At 37.9% G+C, this 17,764-nt stretch overlaps 1 protein-coding gene across 3 annotated transcripts in view; it reads right to left on the bottom strand.

Moving 5' to 3' along the window:
- The window catches only part of LOC145982037 (uncharacterized), a 97,283-nt gene extending 79,519 nt beyond the window's left edge, over positions 1–17,764 (bottom strand). For 2 of the 3 annotated variants that reach the window (XM_083115609.1, XM_083115612.1), the window contains exons 1-4: positions 17,609–17,681; positions 8,669–8,964; positions 3,541–3,731; positions 285–556 (exon numbers count right to left, since the gene is read on the bottom strand). In XM_083115609.1, the coding sequence (XP_082971735.1) occupies positions 285–556; positions 3,541–3,731; positions 8,669–8,946 (741 nt within the window). In that variant the 5' untranslated portion in view covers positions 8,947–8,964; positions 17,609–17,681. Of the gene's footprint in view, positions 1–284; positions 557–3,540; positions 3,732–8,668; positions 8,965–17,608; positions 17,682–17,745 lie in introns of those variants that run through there. The other variant, XM_083115611.1, reaches the window with a different exon arrangement.

The raw sequence follows: 17,764 nt of genomic DNA, 5'->3' as shown, positions 1-17,764 counted from the left end.
TAACATGTTTATTGTTCTATTAACATTTTTATTCTGTTCTATTATCATTTTTATTGTTCTATTAACATTTCTATTCTGTTCTATTAAAATTTTTATTCTGTTCTATTAACATTTTTATTCTGTTCTATTAATATGAGTGCGATGACACAGACACTTGCCAAGACTTTTTAGATGAAGAGGATTGACATTTATACCGAGCCCTCCAGACTAGAAAAGATGAAGGATGATGATGATCCAAGATAGAGTAAATAAATGTAAAAAAGTGAAAACATGCGGCAACATACCTGTCGGAAATCTTTGAATTGTGGATGAGTTGCTCCCAATACCTGCTTGAATTCCGATGGATGCACAACACTGTATTGGCCACTCCACATTTTACGCAGCAACATTGAGAACTGACCCGTTAGTGACTCGGTTGATTCCTTCTCGGCAGGTGTTCTATTCAGGAAAAACTGGACCAAGGCAGGTGTTGCTGCGAGACATTGTAATCCTGCTGCCATGAAACAGGTGTTTCCAAGATTTCGTAATCCACATACGCCAGGGCACGACGATGCATCTTGGTACAGGAAAAAGTAAATAAGCAAGTTACATTTATAATACGAAGAAAAAATGTTGAATTAATATGCTGGAGAGGACGCCAACAATTTTTTTTAAAAAAAATGTAATTATCTACATTTAGAACAACACAATTTGAATTCAGCATAAAAACTGCTTTCTTTGAAATCATAATAATCGATTATGAATGTAGTAATAAGTAATATCGAAGTCAGGAGGTACGTTCCTTTATGTACAAAACATAATTGTGATGTCTACAATTTCATAAAAACAAAATTCCTTAACTTTAGCAGGTTTTCAAGACCAAGAGCCAAACTTTTCCTGACTAAAACAATTAGGGTAATTCATGTATTTAAACATGTGTGCAACAAGGTCATCCTATTTGTAGAGGAACCACAAGGAAAGGAACCTTTGGCCAAAAGTCTCCGTGCACCTTGCCCTCTATCAGTTCAACTCGGGTCATAAGGAAGCATGCTCCACCCTGCTCCTTCTCTCCACACGGGAGTATGATGCACAGAAGTTGCGAGTCTGTGCAAGCTCTTTTGCCTGTGGTTCCACTATAGCTAACACCACACATAGAAGAATCCCACTTAACGAAGTATTTAGAATATTCACTTCCCAAGTTAAAAGTAATAATGAGAAGGGCAACTGAATAGAAATTAACTGTTGGAAAGGGTAGCACGATTAAGCCTTGTTACCATGACAAAAAATACACTACATATGCTGACCAAGGCAGACTAAACTTCAGTAAAAAATAAAACACTTATCAATGTTACGTTTCAACCCACTATCAGGGTTTTCCTCAGACTTGAAACATAGTACAAAAGTAAAGTAAAGTGCTCCCCTGTGCTTAGCACCCCGCCATGATGGCGTATAGGGGGTGTGGGGATAACGCTCCACACTTTCTTGATCCGGTCGTGAGTGAGGGTGATGTGATCAGCATCATACCCTTAACTGCCTTTACCCCGCAAGGTTTCCCCCAGGTACACATGTTATTTGACGCTGGGTGGGTACCGGGGCCGCTTCCAACATTAGAAAAGTTCCCGGATTTGAACCAGCCGGGGATCGAACCCGGGATCTTTAGCATGGTAGTCAGACGCGTTACCGACTGAGCCACCGCGGCCACTTGAAACAAACAAAAAAAATATCTTAAAATCTCAAAATTATCTTTCCTTTTATTAAGTTTTGTTTCAAGTCTGAGGAAGACCCTGATAGAGGATTGAGACATAACATTAAATTCAGATAAGGCGTAACTTACACCACATGCCATCATTTCACTAAGCAATAAAGTCCAGGTTTTGGTATGTACTTACTTTGCTCTCTAGCTTTCACCACATCATGTGGCTCTCTCAGGAGATGGACAAGACTAGTCACGGTTTAAAACATGGGGAAGGTAAGTAAAAAAAAGGTCAAAAGGATAAAGGACATCTTTTAATCTTCTTTATATTCTTTCTTAAGTCACCTTCCCCATGTTTTAAACCTTGACTAGTCTTGTCAATCTCCTGAGAAAGCCACATGATGTGGTGAAAGCTGGAGAGCAAAGTATACCGTGTTTGTTACAACCTGTCCCGGTTCCCGCGCTAGCTGGTCGCTGGCTTTTCTCCGTGCTGGGGAAAGTCAAAGCCAGGCAGCCAATTAAAATACGCAACGTCGCAACAGCGTCTACGTAAGCGCCTCTCTTCTGGCTTCCATTCGCTCCTCGCTGTCCAGCAGACGATTTTTTCCTTGTTTCTCATTGGCACCGAAACTGTCGAGCGATCGCTAACGCGGGAAAAGGGACAGGTTCTAACAAACACGGTATAAGTACATACCAAAACCTGGACTTTTATTATTTAGTGTAACATTAAGTATTTTTCTTTTACTGAAATATAGACTGCCTTGGTCAGAATATGTAGTTTTTTCTGTTGGACTTACTGATTTATGGTTAATAAATATTTTCTTATAAAAAAATCATACAATTATAGCATAAATAAAACAATTATAGTAAAATTTAGTATAGCATCTGTATTAATCTTAATATCTAACAAACATAACCCACAAATTGCAAAAGAAAGTGGGAAATTCCAATAGTCACTTACTGTAGTAGATTTCTACATGAAAATAGTTACAAACATGATATTTTCCTAAAGTATTTAATATACAATTTTACTGTAATTACTTCTAATACTCAGTATTACCAGTAATTAATTTTTTTGTTCAAAAACCTGCATTTAGTGCACTAGTACAAAAACATTGATTTATCGGAAACAGGGTAGCCACTCTAGAACTATGATAAAACTCAAGTATAATTCACAGCTTTCAAGGCAAACTTTCTAACTTTTCAAGAGTACAAGCAGATGTTTTTCTATTTCAAATTTACATATTACTACCTCCCCCAACATGTGGACATATATAGTATTAACAATATGGAAGGTCTGTGTGATTTCAATCATCCAAAAAAAAATTAAATTAAATTCATATAGCCCTAATATTTAAAATATTTAATTTAACGTGCAGAGTTTACTTTTACCATTTCACACACTCAGACTCGAAATACATCTACAAACAAAAGTCACAAATGTTACGCACAGCGTATACTAATCTTCAAGATACATTATCTTGCAATAATCTTAGTCTGACACATAGATTGTTCTGCAAAGGACACTAACAAGGTAAACGGATTCAGAGGTAATGTTTTATTTTCTTTGCAGCTTTCATTTCCTTCCTCAATAAAAATAAAAGCTAAACTAAAAGCTTGCCACAGGACATTTATACATTTGCATTAATAAAAGTTGCAGTTTTTCACATCTACGGAGAAAAATTCAAGCAGAACTCCAGGAATTCCCAGTGAGTAGCCACCCTGAGAAACACACAGTAAATTCCCAGGACTTTTCGCGTGTAAAAGTAAACTCTCAGACTTTTAAAAGATTTCCAGACTGACAGGTACCCTGTAATATGCATTTGAAGTTTACATGAATACCAGAAGATAAGCACAAGTGCTTGTACCTTTTATATCATCAAGAGGTTCTGATTCCGCCGAGAACAGAGATTCCAAGTCAGGGCTGTTAAATGGGGCTGGTTCTGGACCAGACACTTCGCTCTCCAGACAACTTACATCATCGACAAATCCACTGGGTGGAGGTAATGGTATTGGGTAATTCATGGAAGATGGAGCAGTAAACGTATCTTCATCAGCCCTAGATAACAAGAGTAAACAATATTTTAAAAACAACAAACAAACATGTTCACGTTTACAATCAAGACTTTGAGGATTATATTAATGAAGGGGCAAAAACAATGAAACATTCATGGCCGTGTGCACGAACGAAGATCCAATTTTAAACTTGGATTGGGAAAGGATCGCTGGATAATTCCACTGCATGAAGACGGTTCAACACTTGCTGGCGATCTAGAAACATCAAAACGAGTTTATCTTCTGATCGGCCATTTGCCATCATTTTGGTGTCTGACCCTGTTTCACAATACTGACGCTTTGACTGCAGGCAGGTGTTTTTGAATATAAAAAGAGCAGAAAGTGATATCGAGGGCGTGCGAACGCTAGAGATGTTGGATGTACAATGCTGATAATCGAGAAATGTGGAAAGTAAACTAAAAACTGCCAAAATAATAATAATAATTTGTGGTTCTGTGGTGCAAGTCTTAATGTCATAAATAAATACTGTACTTTCTATCCCAGAACACAAAACATATATAAATGTCATATATTATGTGCAAGTGCAAGGTAAATTAGAATAGAGAAATGTTAATATAAATATATAGAAATTAAGAAACGAAAAATTCAAATACTTACCACAGTACAGGAATAATAATAATATATCTTTATTGAACGGGCGAGGTTCAGCATACGCTGTTCTCTCCAAATCGAATGCATTTCGTAAGGCATTAAAGTCCCATAGAAGAAGGTTCCATGCTTTCTCCTTATTCTTTTGTCTTGTGCCGTCAGTTCTTTTTTAAGATTATTATTTCTTTACACTCTACTACATCCTTGTACACATCGACAAGGTTGATCAGTACATTTCTCAAATTCAGATAAGTTTGCGGCCCGAATTACTTTCTTCTCCTACATGTTGATACTTTAACATATCACACTACTCTGTGAGGTTCTTGATTGTCATTTGCTTTAGCCAACCAATCAGGTATAGCCTTACAAATTAATCTCAGATCAGTTGAACGGAATCTCGTGAACGTCATTTTTCGTTGGTGCAATGCAAATCTTTAAACAAAGTTAGAGTGGATTAAAATAGATCTCGTTCATCTGAACTTCAAAATAATCGGCGTTGGTGCACGCGAACATTAGTCTTGCCCAGATATGAACCTAGGATCCCTGGTTTTGTAGAATGCAAATCTAACCATTTGGTCATGGAGATTTTCCGGAGTAAGGTTTTGTGTGCATTCTCAGGCAGAAGTTAAAAGGTGACAAGATAAGTAAGTAAGTACTGTGAATCATGCTCGAATTGATAGGTATGGTATCCTCCACCTAGCAAAATTTTCGCAAAGCATCCTCCAATTGTCTAATTTGTCATGCTAAACCATAGAAACACCACTCCAGGTAACATCTTCCACTTCAGGTGCTGACTGTATTGCCCATTAAATAATACAGTATTTACACACGTATAATGCATGTGTGTGTGTAATGCACACCCTGCAAGAGGGAAAATCGACAAACAATTATATCTTGCATATAATGTAAATAATTTCAGGTTCAAGAAAGGCTATCTTAGTTGTAGGTCGTTGCTGGTGCTATGCCAATCAACGAGTGAAAAACATCATACCTATTCACCTGTTGTTATGTGAACCAAGAAAAGAATTCAGTCACCAACCCATGCCACCTTCCCCTACCTCTCCACTGTGTTTAGCATCCCGAAGCTTTCGCTTCAGTAACTGCCTTGTTCATTCTGTAGTAGATGCGAGATCAAATTTATGTTATGGACTTTCAGCACTCAGGAAGATATTTTCTAATTTTTCTCGCCTGACAAATACCGCTGATACACATTCTGTGTGGCAGGAGACGCATGCTCGAATTCTGCCAGAACAGAACTCCTTTTCCCAGTATTGCAAAATGTTCCATTACAAAGTGAAAAATCATGTGAAATGGCCTTTTCCACTTTTCTAGTTCTTTAATTATTAATTATTATTATTATTATTATTATTAAAGAAATCAAACCTAGTAATTTGTATTTGCAACTGTTGATATATACATGTTATATTCAGTGACGTAGTGAAAACATGCGTAGCTTCATGTTGGCTGTCTGAATTATTCCATGCATAATACACATCACAGTTTTTGGGGGCAAAAATTGTGGAAAAAAGTGCAAATTATACATCAGTAAATATGGTATTTATTACTAACATTAAACAAATAAGGAGTAAAAAGCCCTTCCGGGCACATAGTTGAGAGCAAACCATGTAAAAATTTTAAATTCAGAATTACCTTCAGTTTCAAATTATCATTTTCTTTTCTTATTTTACAATGCTTTTCTGGCATTTCTTTCAAATTGCGATGATGCACTTGAATAATTACAAAACTGATGTATATTCACACATAACTATATGGGAGGGAATGGAAATAAATATTTTTCTTGTTAGTTTACTTCATTTTACATAGCTTTTCTGCCCTCTTGGATAAAAATCCTGAATTTGTAAAAATGACATTACACAAGAATTTCATTTTGTTTACTCAACATGACTCTGACATATCATGTCCAAGTTTTGTACTTTTTAACCCAAACATTTTAACCTTTAAATACTACATAATACTGTTTCCTGAGGAAGACCAATGTTTATCAGCTGAAACATTGCATGAACATGAGACATGCCTCCGTAAGGTATCTTCTATAAATTTCATTTTTACAAATTAGTGATTTTTTTTTTTTTTGTGATAACGCAGGCGATTGTGAAAGAACTTTAGATATCAAGAATGCATCACAGGAAACTGACGGTTTTCAAACAGGGAATTTGAACCATGGAGAGGGGTTAGAGGGGAAAGTAGGGTGACATTGAACTCACTCGGCCAGACTCTGTTTCAGTCATGGCACTGTACCATCGTGTGCTCGCATATGACAGTTTTGTGAAATGTGGCGAGTCGATTATTGAAACACAGGCACTCTTTCAGCGCTGTTTAAATATCAGACGTCACGGATCCATTCCAAATCGCAATACAATCTTGAGATGGGTTATAGCGATTTGAACACGTGGACAAAAGCACAGTATGGCGAATCTTAAACAAGGATTTAGGATTCCATCTGTACAAACTTGTGATCGTACAGAAGTTACACAAAGGAGATTGTCCACAATGTTCATCCTTCGCTAGGAACATGCTCGCCATTTTTGACATGAAAATGCCATAACCTTGCATGTACTCCTACCACAAGGAGCCGATCCAAACCAAACTGAAAATGGCATGGCCAAGCGAGTTCAATGGCACTCTACTTCCATCTCTACCCCCCCCCCCTTTCCTCCTGTTTCTGTTTTGAATTCTCGGGGCCGGTGACTGAACGTACCCGCTTGAAAATTACAACTTCCTTTTTTTCACCGTGCAGATTTGATGTTTTAAGGTACTGGAAAGTGATTTTAACATGCGGAAACCACAAATAAGCAAGAAATTTACCCTCGAAATGTGACAATGGCACGTTGGAATTCCTCGCAACCTGCACCACTTTTGCAACCCACTTGAAGAAATTTTCGTCACACATGCAAGAAATCATCAAAACGTAACAACGATAACACGTAATTACTATCATCATGACCTAATTCTATCTATTCTATCCCTGTAGATAACATGGGCTGGAGGGATTCCACTTATCGCACGAAAGTTAAACACCTTTGTGTTATGACGTCAGCTAGGGTTAGTTCCACTACCATGAAAAAGAAATTTGCAATATGTTTATGCTAATGGAACCAAACCTAACTAGCGTAACCCAACAACATAGGCATACGAGAGGTTGGCGTAGTGTTGTGTGATAAGGTAGACCCCCTGTCAGAACACTCGTGCAATTAATAAGACCTGGTCTCTGATGTCATACACATAAAATCGCTAATTACTCACTCGTAACCCATCTCCACAAGCTAAAAACAACAAGAAACGTTCATATGTATGATAATCTTCCTAACCCACTAAAAATTTTCATGTTTTTAGCAGGGGTACCGAATTCTCCATTTGAAAACAGTCCTTTTCCCATTACGCACCCTGTACCTTGTTTGTACGAGGTGTGGCTAGAAAAAACCTGGTGACCTCAGTCACTTTTGTTTTCACAGATTTTACGGTCGTAAAAAACTGATTCCTTTTAGTGCCGATTTGACCTTTGGGAATAAAAAAAAAAGTCGCACAGAGCAAGATGTGGTGAATAGGGTGGATGTTCTAACACCGGGATCCCATGCTTGGCCAAAAAGAAACATTGACTGACAATGCCGTGTGGACAGGAGCATTGTCCTGATGAAGAATCCATGACTTGTTTTTCCACAAATCAGGTCGCCGTAGTCTTATTCGCTCAGAAAGGGTTGTCAGCACCGTAATGTAATGTTTTGCAATAGCTCAAATACCCAAGTGACGATCTTTTTTTTTTTTAATCAATTCATCGACATTTGCAATGTTTGATTCAGTTTTTGACGTGCAAGGCCATCCACGACGCGAGTCGTCCACGATCACTTCTCGTCCCTCTTTAAACCTTTGAAACCACTGAAACACTTGCGTGCATGATAAACACTCATCTCCGTATACTTCCTTCAACAAACCATAACTTTCTGTGGCGGATTTTCCGAGTTTCATAAGAAACCTCACATTGATACGCTGTTCCACTTTCACACTTAACATTTTTCCGATGGAGCACAGATGTACGGTTCACTTCGTCCACAAACTACAGCAGAACTGATCGCCGCACACCCTGGGAAATCACACAGTTGATAGGCAGGATATCACGTTATAGACTCATGCACCGCTTGACCTTGACGGGCTTGCCGTTTGCCGACAGGAACATCAATTTTTTTTTTTCTAGCCACACCTCGTATCAGAAATGTACAATCAAAATGGGTCCCAAAATGCATAGCAGTGTGAACAGATACACAAAGAATGTCCATTACTAGTTCAGGTGAGAGACAACAATAAAAATCAACTTACCATGTATTTTCAATCCCCATGACATCTAAATCTTCATGCACAGGTTCCGACACCTGAGTTTCAAGACTTGCTGGTCCTTGGTTAAACTTTGGGTCCTGATCTGATTCAATGCTTAATGCTGTGTTATCTCCGTGAAGGCAATCTTCAAAATCTTGGAATTTTTCTGTCTCTAAATTAATTTGCACTTCCAAATTACTTTCTGTACCACACAAAATATCTTCCTTATCATTTATTGTTTCCTTGAAACCTTCAGGGTATGTAGGAGTATCGCTAGCCATTCAAACTCCTTCCTTTACCTGTGGGGAAAAAATAATGCTATTATACAGATGTTTACCTTGTTGTAAACATGACAACGTGTGGGTAGTAAAAACTAAAACTAATTCAGGTGCCAGCCTCAAGAGACAGCTTTGTTTTGGGCAAATATGGTCTATGAAAACCACTAATCCAACTAAGATAAAGTTGCACATTTTGAAAAGTAGCCTTATTGGTATTACAAGTAATTAATTCTTGCACTGGAATGGCCTTCCTAAAGAAGACTCGGAGTAATTTTACAATACCGGATGCCTCCTCCGATTTCTTTCATATTTGGCATAATCATTAATTGAGGCCTCGTAATCATGAATCAAGTTAAAATATGAGGGTTGCGTTTTGAAAGTGGGAAATAAGCAGAAAAAAGTTGGTTTTTCGAAATGCATGAGATTTGTTTTACGAACTGAATTTTAACTATACTTGCCTAACCTTACCTGGAATGGTTTGTGGGGATATGGGAATTGTTTGCTGGCCAAGTGTGAGCACATACATTAACCAAATCTTAGTTTTGTAGCACTATAACGGCAAAGAATTTTTCCTCTCGAAAGTGGCCATTTTCGGAACGTCACATGTTTATATCATTAAACATGGAGCTTGTATACAGAGAATGATCGCGGTAATTGAAAAGCTTATTTTACAACTTCTACACATCAATTAACAATTTCTACACGTTACCCCCAGATGTTAACCTCAGATACTTCATCAGGACTACGTATTTCGTGAGTATAAGAAGTAGGATAGAAATTATGGAAGCATCCGGTATTGTAAAATCTTACCGAAGACACTACCGGTAATATAATAAATAAGTATGCATTACATATATGGTCGACCCTACCATATCACTGCAGATTTTGAAATACTACTAGCATCAGTGCAAAAATGTATAATGGAATGTCTAATATTCTGATTTAATGATACATAAAACACACAAACATTAAAAAATGCATGCTGTACTTAGGACTGAATTTGAAAATTCAGGTGGCATGGCGACCAGGTGCCCTATATTTTTCTACCTCAGAAAATGTGTTATATTCAGGCTCTGGAAACTCACTTTTTAAAAGTAACAACTGTGTAACATTTACATTAGCCCCATCTAGTTTGCTGCACTTTTTGACTCTCTCTGCACCGAAGCATCTAGTTGGTTACACGGTGCAACACCAAGTCATCTAGTTCGGATTTTGAGTGAAGTAGTGTATTTGGTGTCTGCACCGTTTGCACTACATTCTGGGTCGGTGTACAGCACATTTGGTTTAGCCTGAACTCTGGCAAGTGCAAAGCGGGAAAGGTTTGTCGTCTACAGAAGACGTCATGTGACTCATAGGAGCAGTGTTGCAATATGCAGAAGTTACAATTCTACTAGACAAAAAACTGGCAAAGCTATAATGCTCTTGTCTCATTAAAAAAAATACTTGCAAATCTAAAGTAGCACACTGTCCTTCACGATCGTGAAATTCGTCAATTGCTCAACGAATAGCACACTTGCCAAATTCGTTCACTTTTAAATTTCTTTCTTCTGCGTGGTTTGTTAGGCATTACTAATCCCTTCCCAGTTACTTTGCAGCAATCATTTTCGTTTCAAAGTATTTACTGACATATCAGTAGCTGCGGAAACACAGTAGCACTTGTTTCACATTCAACACAAGACCACTGTCAGCTTCTTTCTTCATAAACTTATGCACGTTAAGATAATTTCTCAACTCTGACTATGAAACACTTTGCTTTCTCCAATATTCATTCCAGTTTTCACCTCAGCTTCCGTTGAATAAAACACTCTAAACAACACAGGTCAACAATCACCTTACTCATGGTAACATGATCTCCCCCATCCCCGAGAGGAAGAGGAGGAGGATGTCTCTTTCGCCGAGGGGTTTAATCAATGGGGTTTCACCGACAAAAAGAATCCTCTGTCATTCTCTTCCTTCAACTAGAAAGTCCTAAACACCTACCAATAAGCGTCAGAGCTCAATCTAAACCGAATGGCCTGTATGTGTGGTGTATGATCACGTGGTGAGAGCTAACTAATCAAATGAATGTTTAAAGCAGCAGACAGGCATTTGTTGAATCTTCTGAACTTGAACACTGCTTTCCGTCTACTTGGTTGAACGCTATTTCCTTGCACCACCCTGAGACTGCACTACACCGAGTGTCAAAAAGTGCAGCGAACTAGATAGAGTTCTTGTTATAGTTATTCTTTCTTGAAATGTAACTCAAGTTACGTACTTTATTCTATAGTATCTATATCTCATGTTCAGTTGCGTTACTAACACATAACATTAGCCACATGTAGTTCGGTGCACTTTTTGATTCTCTCTGCACTGAAGCTTCTAGTTGGTTACACGGTCGGTAACATTATAGTATAAGGGAGACAGATTTCTTCAAATTTACAGGAGAAAGTACTTACGGAAATCATTTTCTGTAGCGTTGCGAAAGTTCGTGAATGTAGTTTTGATCCATTTTAATGCGAATACATGTTGTTATCTGCGAAAATCTCTGACCGACATGCTGTTTCTGCTGCTGCCACTTGCTTTCTGCACGAGAGCACAATGTTCCCTGTGTCAAGATGACATAACCCCATAGTCAGTGTTTCAAACTTGCCGTGTTTTCACTAGAACATGACATGTCAGAGTATTTTTTTTTAAAACTATGCTTGCATAACCTAACTTAACCTAACCTTACAGGAAAATGTCTTTTGGGGCTAACATGAATGGTTTGTGGGGCTAACGTCAATGGTTTGTGGGGCTAACGTCAATGGTTTGTGAGGCTAATGTCAATGGTTTGCGAGGTATTAGCATAATTTCAAATCCGGGCACGAAAGTAGGTATTTTCCGGTGAACGAGGTTGCAACACTGTATAAATCGACAAAACACTCACACAACGTGTCCCGAACCAGTATGCTAACGCCCCTTCATAATGTGTTACAGAATCGAAATAACAAGTAACAGTAAGTACTCGTAAATGTAAGAAATAGACATTATCTTAGTTAGAAATGCATTATATCACCTTAGGAAATGTTCCGCATTTCAAAATAGTACGTTAGCGATGTAAAAAAGTGTGAAATATATGATTTATAGGTGTCTCCCCCATACTATAATAGTACCACACAGTGCAACACTAACTCATCTACTTTGATGATTTGGTTTCAAGTAGTGTATTTGGTATCTGCACTGCTTGCACTACGTTCTGGAGCAGTGTAGCATGTGGTGTATGGTCTTGTGGTGCATAACTAATCAAATGAACGTTTAAACCAACAGACAGGCATTGTTTAATCTTCTGAACTTTAACACCGCTATTTCCTCTACTTGGTAAAAAAGTGAAGTGTTCCCCTGTGCTTTGCATCATGCATGAAGGCACATAGAGGGTGTCTCCACACTTTCTTTATCACGGGCGAAGGAGGTGGGGGTGATGTGATCAGAACCACCGCTAGCTGCCTCCCAAGTTTCCTCCAGGTACCCACTAGATCAAACCCGGGCCTCTCGCATGGTAGTCAGACGCCCTAACAACTGAGCTACCACAGTTCCCATTTCGACGAACATCATTTCCTTGCACCAGCCTGACATCGGGGTACACCTGCACTACACCAAATGTCAAAAATTGCAGGGAATTAGACAGGACTTTTGTGTCCCCATATTCCTCACTAGCCCACTTCCGTATAACATTGGAATCTGCTATGTGCTCTGTCTTTCAATGCTTTCATATTTAACTGTGAGGGTGACAACTGTACAGCAAGCATATAACGGACATTAACTTTATAATGTAACTGACATTAAAAAGGTAAAGTGTTCCCCTGTGCTTAGCACTACGCCATGAAGGCGTATAGGGGGTGTGGGGGTAACGCCCCACACTTTCTTGATCCGGTCGTGAGTGGGGGTGATGTGATCAGCATCACGCCCCTGACCGCCTTTACCCCCCAGGGTTTCCCCCAGGTACCCATGTTATTCGACGCTGGGTGGGCGCCGGGGCCGCTTCCATCGTTAGAAAAGTTCCCGGATTTGAACCGCCCGGGGATCGAACCCGGGACCTTGAGCATGGTAGTCAGACGCGTTACCGACTGAGCCACCGTGGCCACCCATTTCATCATTTCCTTGCACCATATAATATTATATGGCTTATAAGTTCAGCAGAACAACACAACTAAGCTTAAACAAAGACAAAGAACGTTCAGTTACACAAAAGCACATATGTGCAGTGTAGTTCACAGTGTTGCAATCTCAAAATGAATATTGCTGGGGGATACTGGTACTCCCACGTGCCTAACAGAGGGTTAAATACAGGCAGGGCATTTATATCCCTGCTTCAGGGATTAAGAAGTGTAAATATATAAGATGTCTTGGATCTGACTTCTTAAAATTCATGATCCTTTCACTGGGGAATTTCAAATTTTAGTTAATGATTGAAAATTTTAATCAAAATAGTAAGTGTTTTTTTTAGATAAAATTGGAATCTTTGTGTGATATATTATTGTAATTAGTAAAATTACAAAAAACTCAAAAGCAACATACTACAGTATTTTCTGCATACACAATAGCTGATCAGTAATTGCAGTTGCAACTGTAGTTCTCAATTGCATATTTCACCCCAGGATATTATATAACCAAAAAAACTTGTTAAAATAGAATTGTTATATTGGTAACACTAATTCAGGTGTTGATAAGTATTGTGTGACCCTTTGTTTTTATTTTCAAACAGTAAGAAACGCATACCTTCACAATGATGCATTACAAAAAATATGGAGCGAATTTACAATACCGGACCCCTCCCCCATTTTTGTAATATTTCGCATACTCACTAATTGACGAATTTGAAGTTAAAATTTAAGGGTCACGTGTAGAAATTGCAAAATAAGCTAAATTGAGTGGTCTGCAATCGAACAGAAACCCTGGATTTCTCCACGAAAACAATGGTTATTTCAATATTTTACGTTTTAGAAGGAAATTTTAACTATGCTTGCCTAACCTAACCTTACCGGAGAATGGTTTGTGGGGCACCATAAAAATTGAGCGACAAATTGTAACTACACAATCGTGATCAAGTGTTCTAAATTATGACTATGCGAAATGTGAACGAATGCCCTGTATTATTAATATGTACACAACTAAAAATGGCTCCATGGTCATTTAACCCGCCCTCGATTTCGCTACGATTTCTTTTTTCTTATGAAGATTATGTGTTGCTAAGTGTGAAAAAAGAAATTCTGGAGCGGGGAAAGTAATTTTTGGAGTTCTACGTGCTCCGAAACTTACATTTTTTTAATATTTAAATTCCTTACCTACGTAACGTTGATATGATTTTCCGGGGTTTCCATCATGGATTCACGTCACACGTCACATATTCCCTTTTTCTTCTTATGATTGACTTGTGGAATGTGATAATTTGTGATATGTTAATGTGATGTATTGGCAGGTTTGACATTTCAGACATTACAATTGATTTGTGATCCTCAGCCTGTGTAAATACGTTATCTTGTGGAACATAGTGCACATTTTTTTCAGGCAACTGCAGGCCGTAAAGGGGAGAGGATTGTATTTTCTGAATGACTTGTGGGATGGAATAATTTGCAACTTCTTATTTTTATGATGGAACTGAAGAAGAGGGTAGTATTCTGTAGAAGAGGACAAGAAAGACTATTGACATACTTCACTTTTGGACTTTGTAATTTAAGTTTGACCCGCAATTCAATGACTGGCCTTGGAAGAAAGAGGTACCTTGGAAGAAAGAGTTAAGTTACCTTCGGAGGTTAAATTTTAGCCTCATTTTTTTTGTGGGGTTACCCCCACACCCCCTATATGCCTTCATGGCGTGGTGCTAAGCACAGGGGAGCACTTTACCTTTTTTTTACCTTCGTGTGTCAGTGCGTAAAATAGTGTTCGGAGCAGTTGCAGACGGCAGGTTAATTACCCCAGGGGTGGAGCCCAGAATTGGCGGGAAATTTTGACAGCAATTTTCATGCAATTTAGTACGGCTGCTACCAAACTAACATGGCCACAAGTAAACTTCCACCTCGCAACTTCAAACAACTATATCTCAACTACAAACGGCTGTACAGTACCAAATAATTCTTTCCGCGCTCCAGAATTTCTTTGTTCACACTTAGCAACACACAATCCTCATAAGAAAAAAAATCCTTGCGAAATCAAGGGTGGGTTAGATGACCACGGACCCCTAAAAGTTACTAAAAAACTTAAGAAAGAAATAACTTTATTTCCTACCCTCAAAGTCGCCATCTTTCTCACACCATGCAGATTGCTGAACAAGTGAACGCTACGTTGAACAAACATGGTTTCCATGCTTGTATACGGAGAACGATCGCGGTAATTAAAAAGCTTATTTTACAACTTCCACCCGTCAAGTAACAATTTCAACACGTCATCCCCACATGTTAACCTCAGATACTTCATCGGGACTACATATTTCATGAGTATAAGAACTAGGATAGAAATTACGGAAGAGCCCGGTATTGTAAATTCATACCAATTGGAAACAATTGTATTCTTATTGATTTATTGATGTGGTTTATTTTACTTTGCTTTTTGTGCCACTTTTGACTAATTTGCAAACACCCATGCCCAGTCTGGGATTCGAACTTAGGACACCTAGAATCATAGCATGATGTGTTAACCAGTCTGCCACGGGGGCCGACAGTATTCTTATTATCAGGAGGTGGGAGGATATTGACTAATGGTGTAGGAAAATTCAACAACAAGAGATATATGACCCACTGTACCTCCTCGAGAATTACGTTGATTTTCTTTTCTTTAAGCGACACATTTCAATGTTTTATGTCATATAAAAGTGGTTTGAGCTTTAGGAAAGTACAAATAACACAGATATTTGATCCCAAAGTATGGCCTATGTAAGTTAAAACCTGCAATTTCTATGTTTTGCTGCTTTTGTTAATAAAGACTGTATGCACACTGAAATAGCGAAAGAGCACGTCGAACAATCCTAACCTAACAGTATTCTTATTATCAGGAGGTGGGAGGATATTGACTAATGGTGTAGGAAAATTCAACAACAAGAGATATATGACCCACTGTACCTCCTCGAGAATTATGTTGATTTTCTTTTCTTTAAGCGACACATTTCAATGTTTTATGTCATATAAAAGTGGTTTGAGCTTTAGGAAAGTACAAATAACACAGATATTTGATCCCAAAGTATGGCCTATGTAAGTTAAAACCTGCAATTTCTATGTATTGCTGCTTTTGTTAATAAAGACTGTATGCACACTGAAATAGCGAAAGAGCACGTCGAACAATCCTAACCTAACAAAATTTTAGCTGCTGCTGTGGAAAGTCGTTTTGGGTGCTATATTCATTTGAGCGAAGCCTTCGGGTAAAGTAAAATGCTAATGTAACAAACGTACTTTACTTCAAAATAACAAATTTCCATGAGCAAAAATCAACTGAAATCGCCCATGGTTCCGATTGTTTTAGATTTTCCTAGCACAAAAATTAATTATCGTAGAATTTTTTAAATCATTGTCACACGAAACTTGAACCTTCCTTAAAGTAATGAGCACTGTTTGGACTTGAAAAAAAGTTATTTATGTTGAAAAAACAACTTGAAAATTACCTTACGCACTTCTCATGGACAAGATATTCTCCGTCAACAACAGACAGTAAATATCGTAGAAGCGTGGGAATGAATGTATTAGTAACTCGGAACCTTAGTAGAATGCACTTAGGGACTTTATTTTAATGCTAAGGGAACCAAACCTAACCTGCCTAACCTAACCACGAAAGCATATATTGAACAAAACCTTAATCGCTAAAACTCTGCAGTATGTGTTAAAGAGACATATATCGAAATCGAACCATGTAAAAATTGCATTCGTAACATGATGAAATTGCAATAAAACAAAAGGAACTTGGGCCCAAAATCCTCATAAACCATGCAAAATATTTCACTTTCACCAGGGGGTTCAGACGGTCAAGGGTATTTCTAAATTCCGACACAGAACTTCCTCCAACTCCCTCCATAAAGAGAAAAAGAAAGACAATTTTCTCTACGTGGGAGTTTTACTTGCAATGCCTTACTACCTATGTGCCCACTGCAGTTTTTACTCTAATAATGAACATGTAAAATTATTAAAGAAAATGAAATAGTCTAATAATGTGACTATCAGCAATACTATTCGAATCAGTGTCTCAAGAAATAGATCCTAAAAACTATTATTTCCACACATCCCTTTCATCTTGGTAAAACTAATAACTTTATTGGTGTTTATATTTTATAACTAACTGAACTTTCATAACCATAGTAGGTTATGGGCTAAGCGGCGACCTTACACAACACTTCCCATAAGTTCTCCTCCAACAACTTCAGACCAAATGCGTAATGTCAGTTATTGATCTATTTTCATATATGTGTTTGAAATTCTTCTCCTATCATTTTAGATTGTGTTAAAACGTGTATACTTCAGTAAAATACGTTAACTATTGTGCTTGAAGAACACTACTTTGAGATCCAACTGAACTGACGGTACAAAACGATGGAAGAAAACTTTCCCTTTCTACTAAATCCAAATACTTATCATATATCACTTTGAAAGTTAGCAGGTATGCTATGCATTGCTTTTGCTATAACAGTAAAGTAAATAATTAAACCAACAGATCATAAAATATTACATACTCCTATAAAAAATTTCGAAAAAAAATCCTCTCCAAATCACAATATCTTTCACACCACCATTTTAGACAGCCTGAAAAGCATGTGTTCAATTTAAGGAAAATTCTAATTTAAACAGGTTGAAAGAGACCAGCACTAACCATATAAAATTAGGGTAAA

The sequence above is a fragment of the Lepisma saccharinum genome, chromosome 30, assembly GCF_977018435.1.
Source record: "Lepisma saccharinum chromosome 30, izLepSacc3.1, whole genome shotgun sequence".
In the NCBI taxonomy this organism is placed as follows: domain Eukaryota; kingdom Metazoa; phylum Arthropoda; class Insecta; order Zygentoma; family Lepismatidae; genus Lepisma; species Lepisma saccharinum.
Note: the sequence above shows the minus strand (reverse complement) of the source record. Positions and strands in the feature narration are given on the sequence as shown.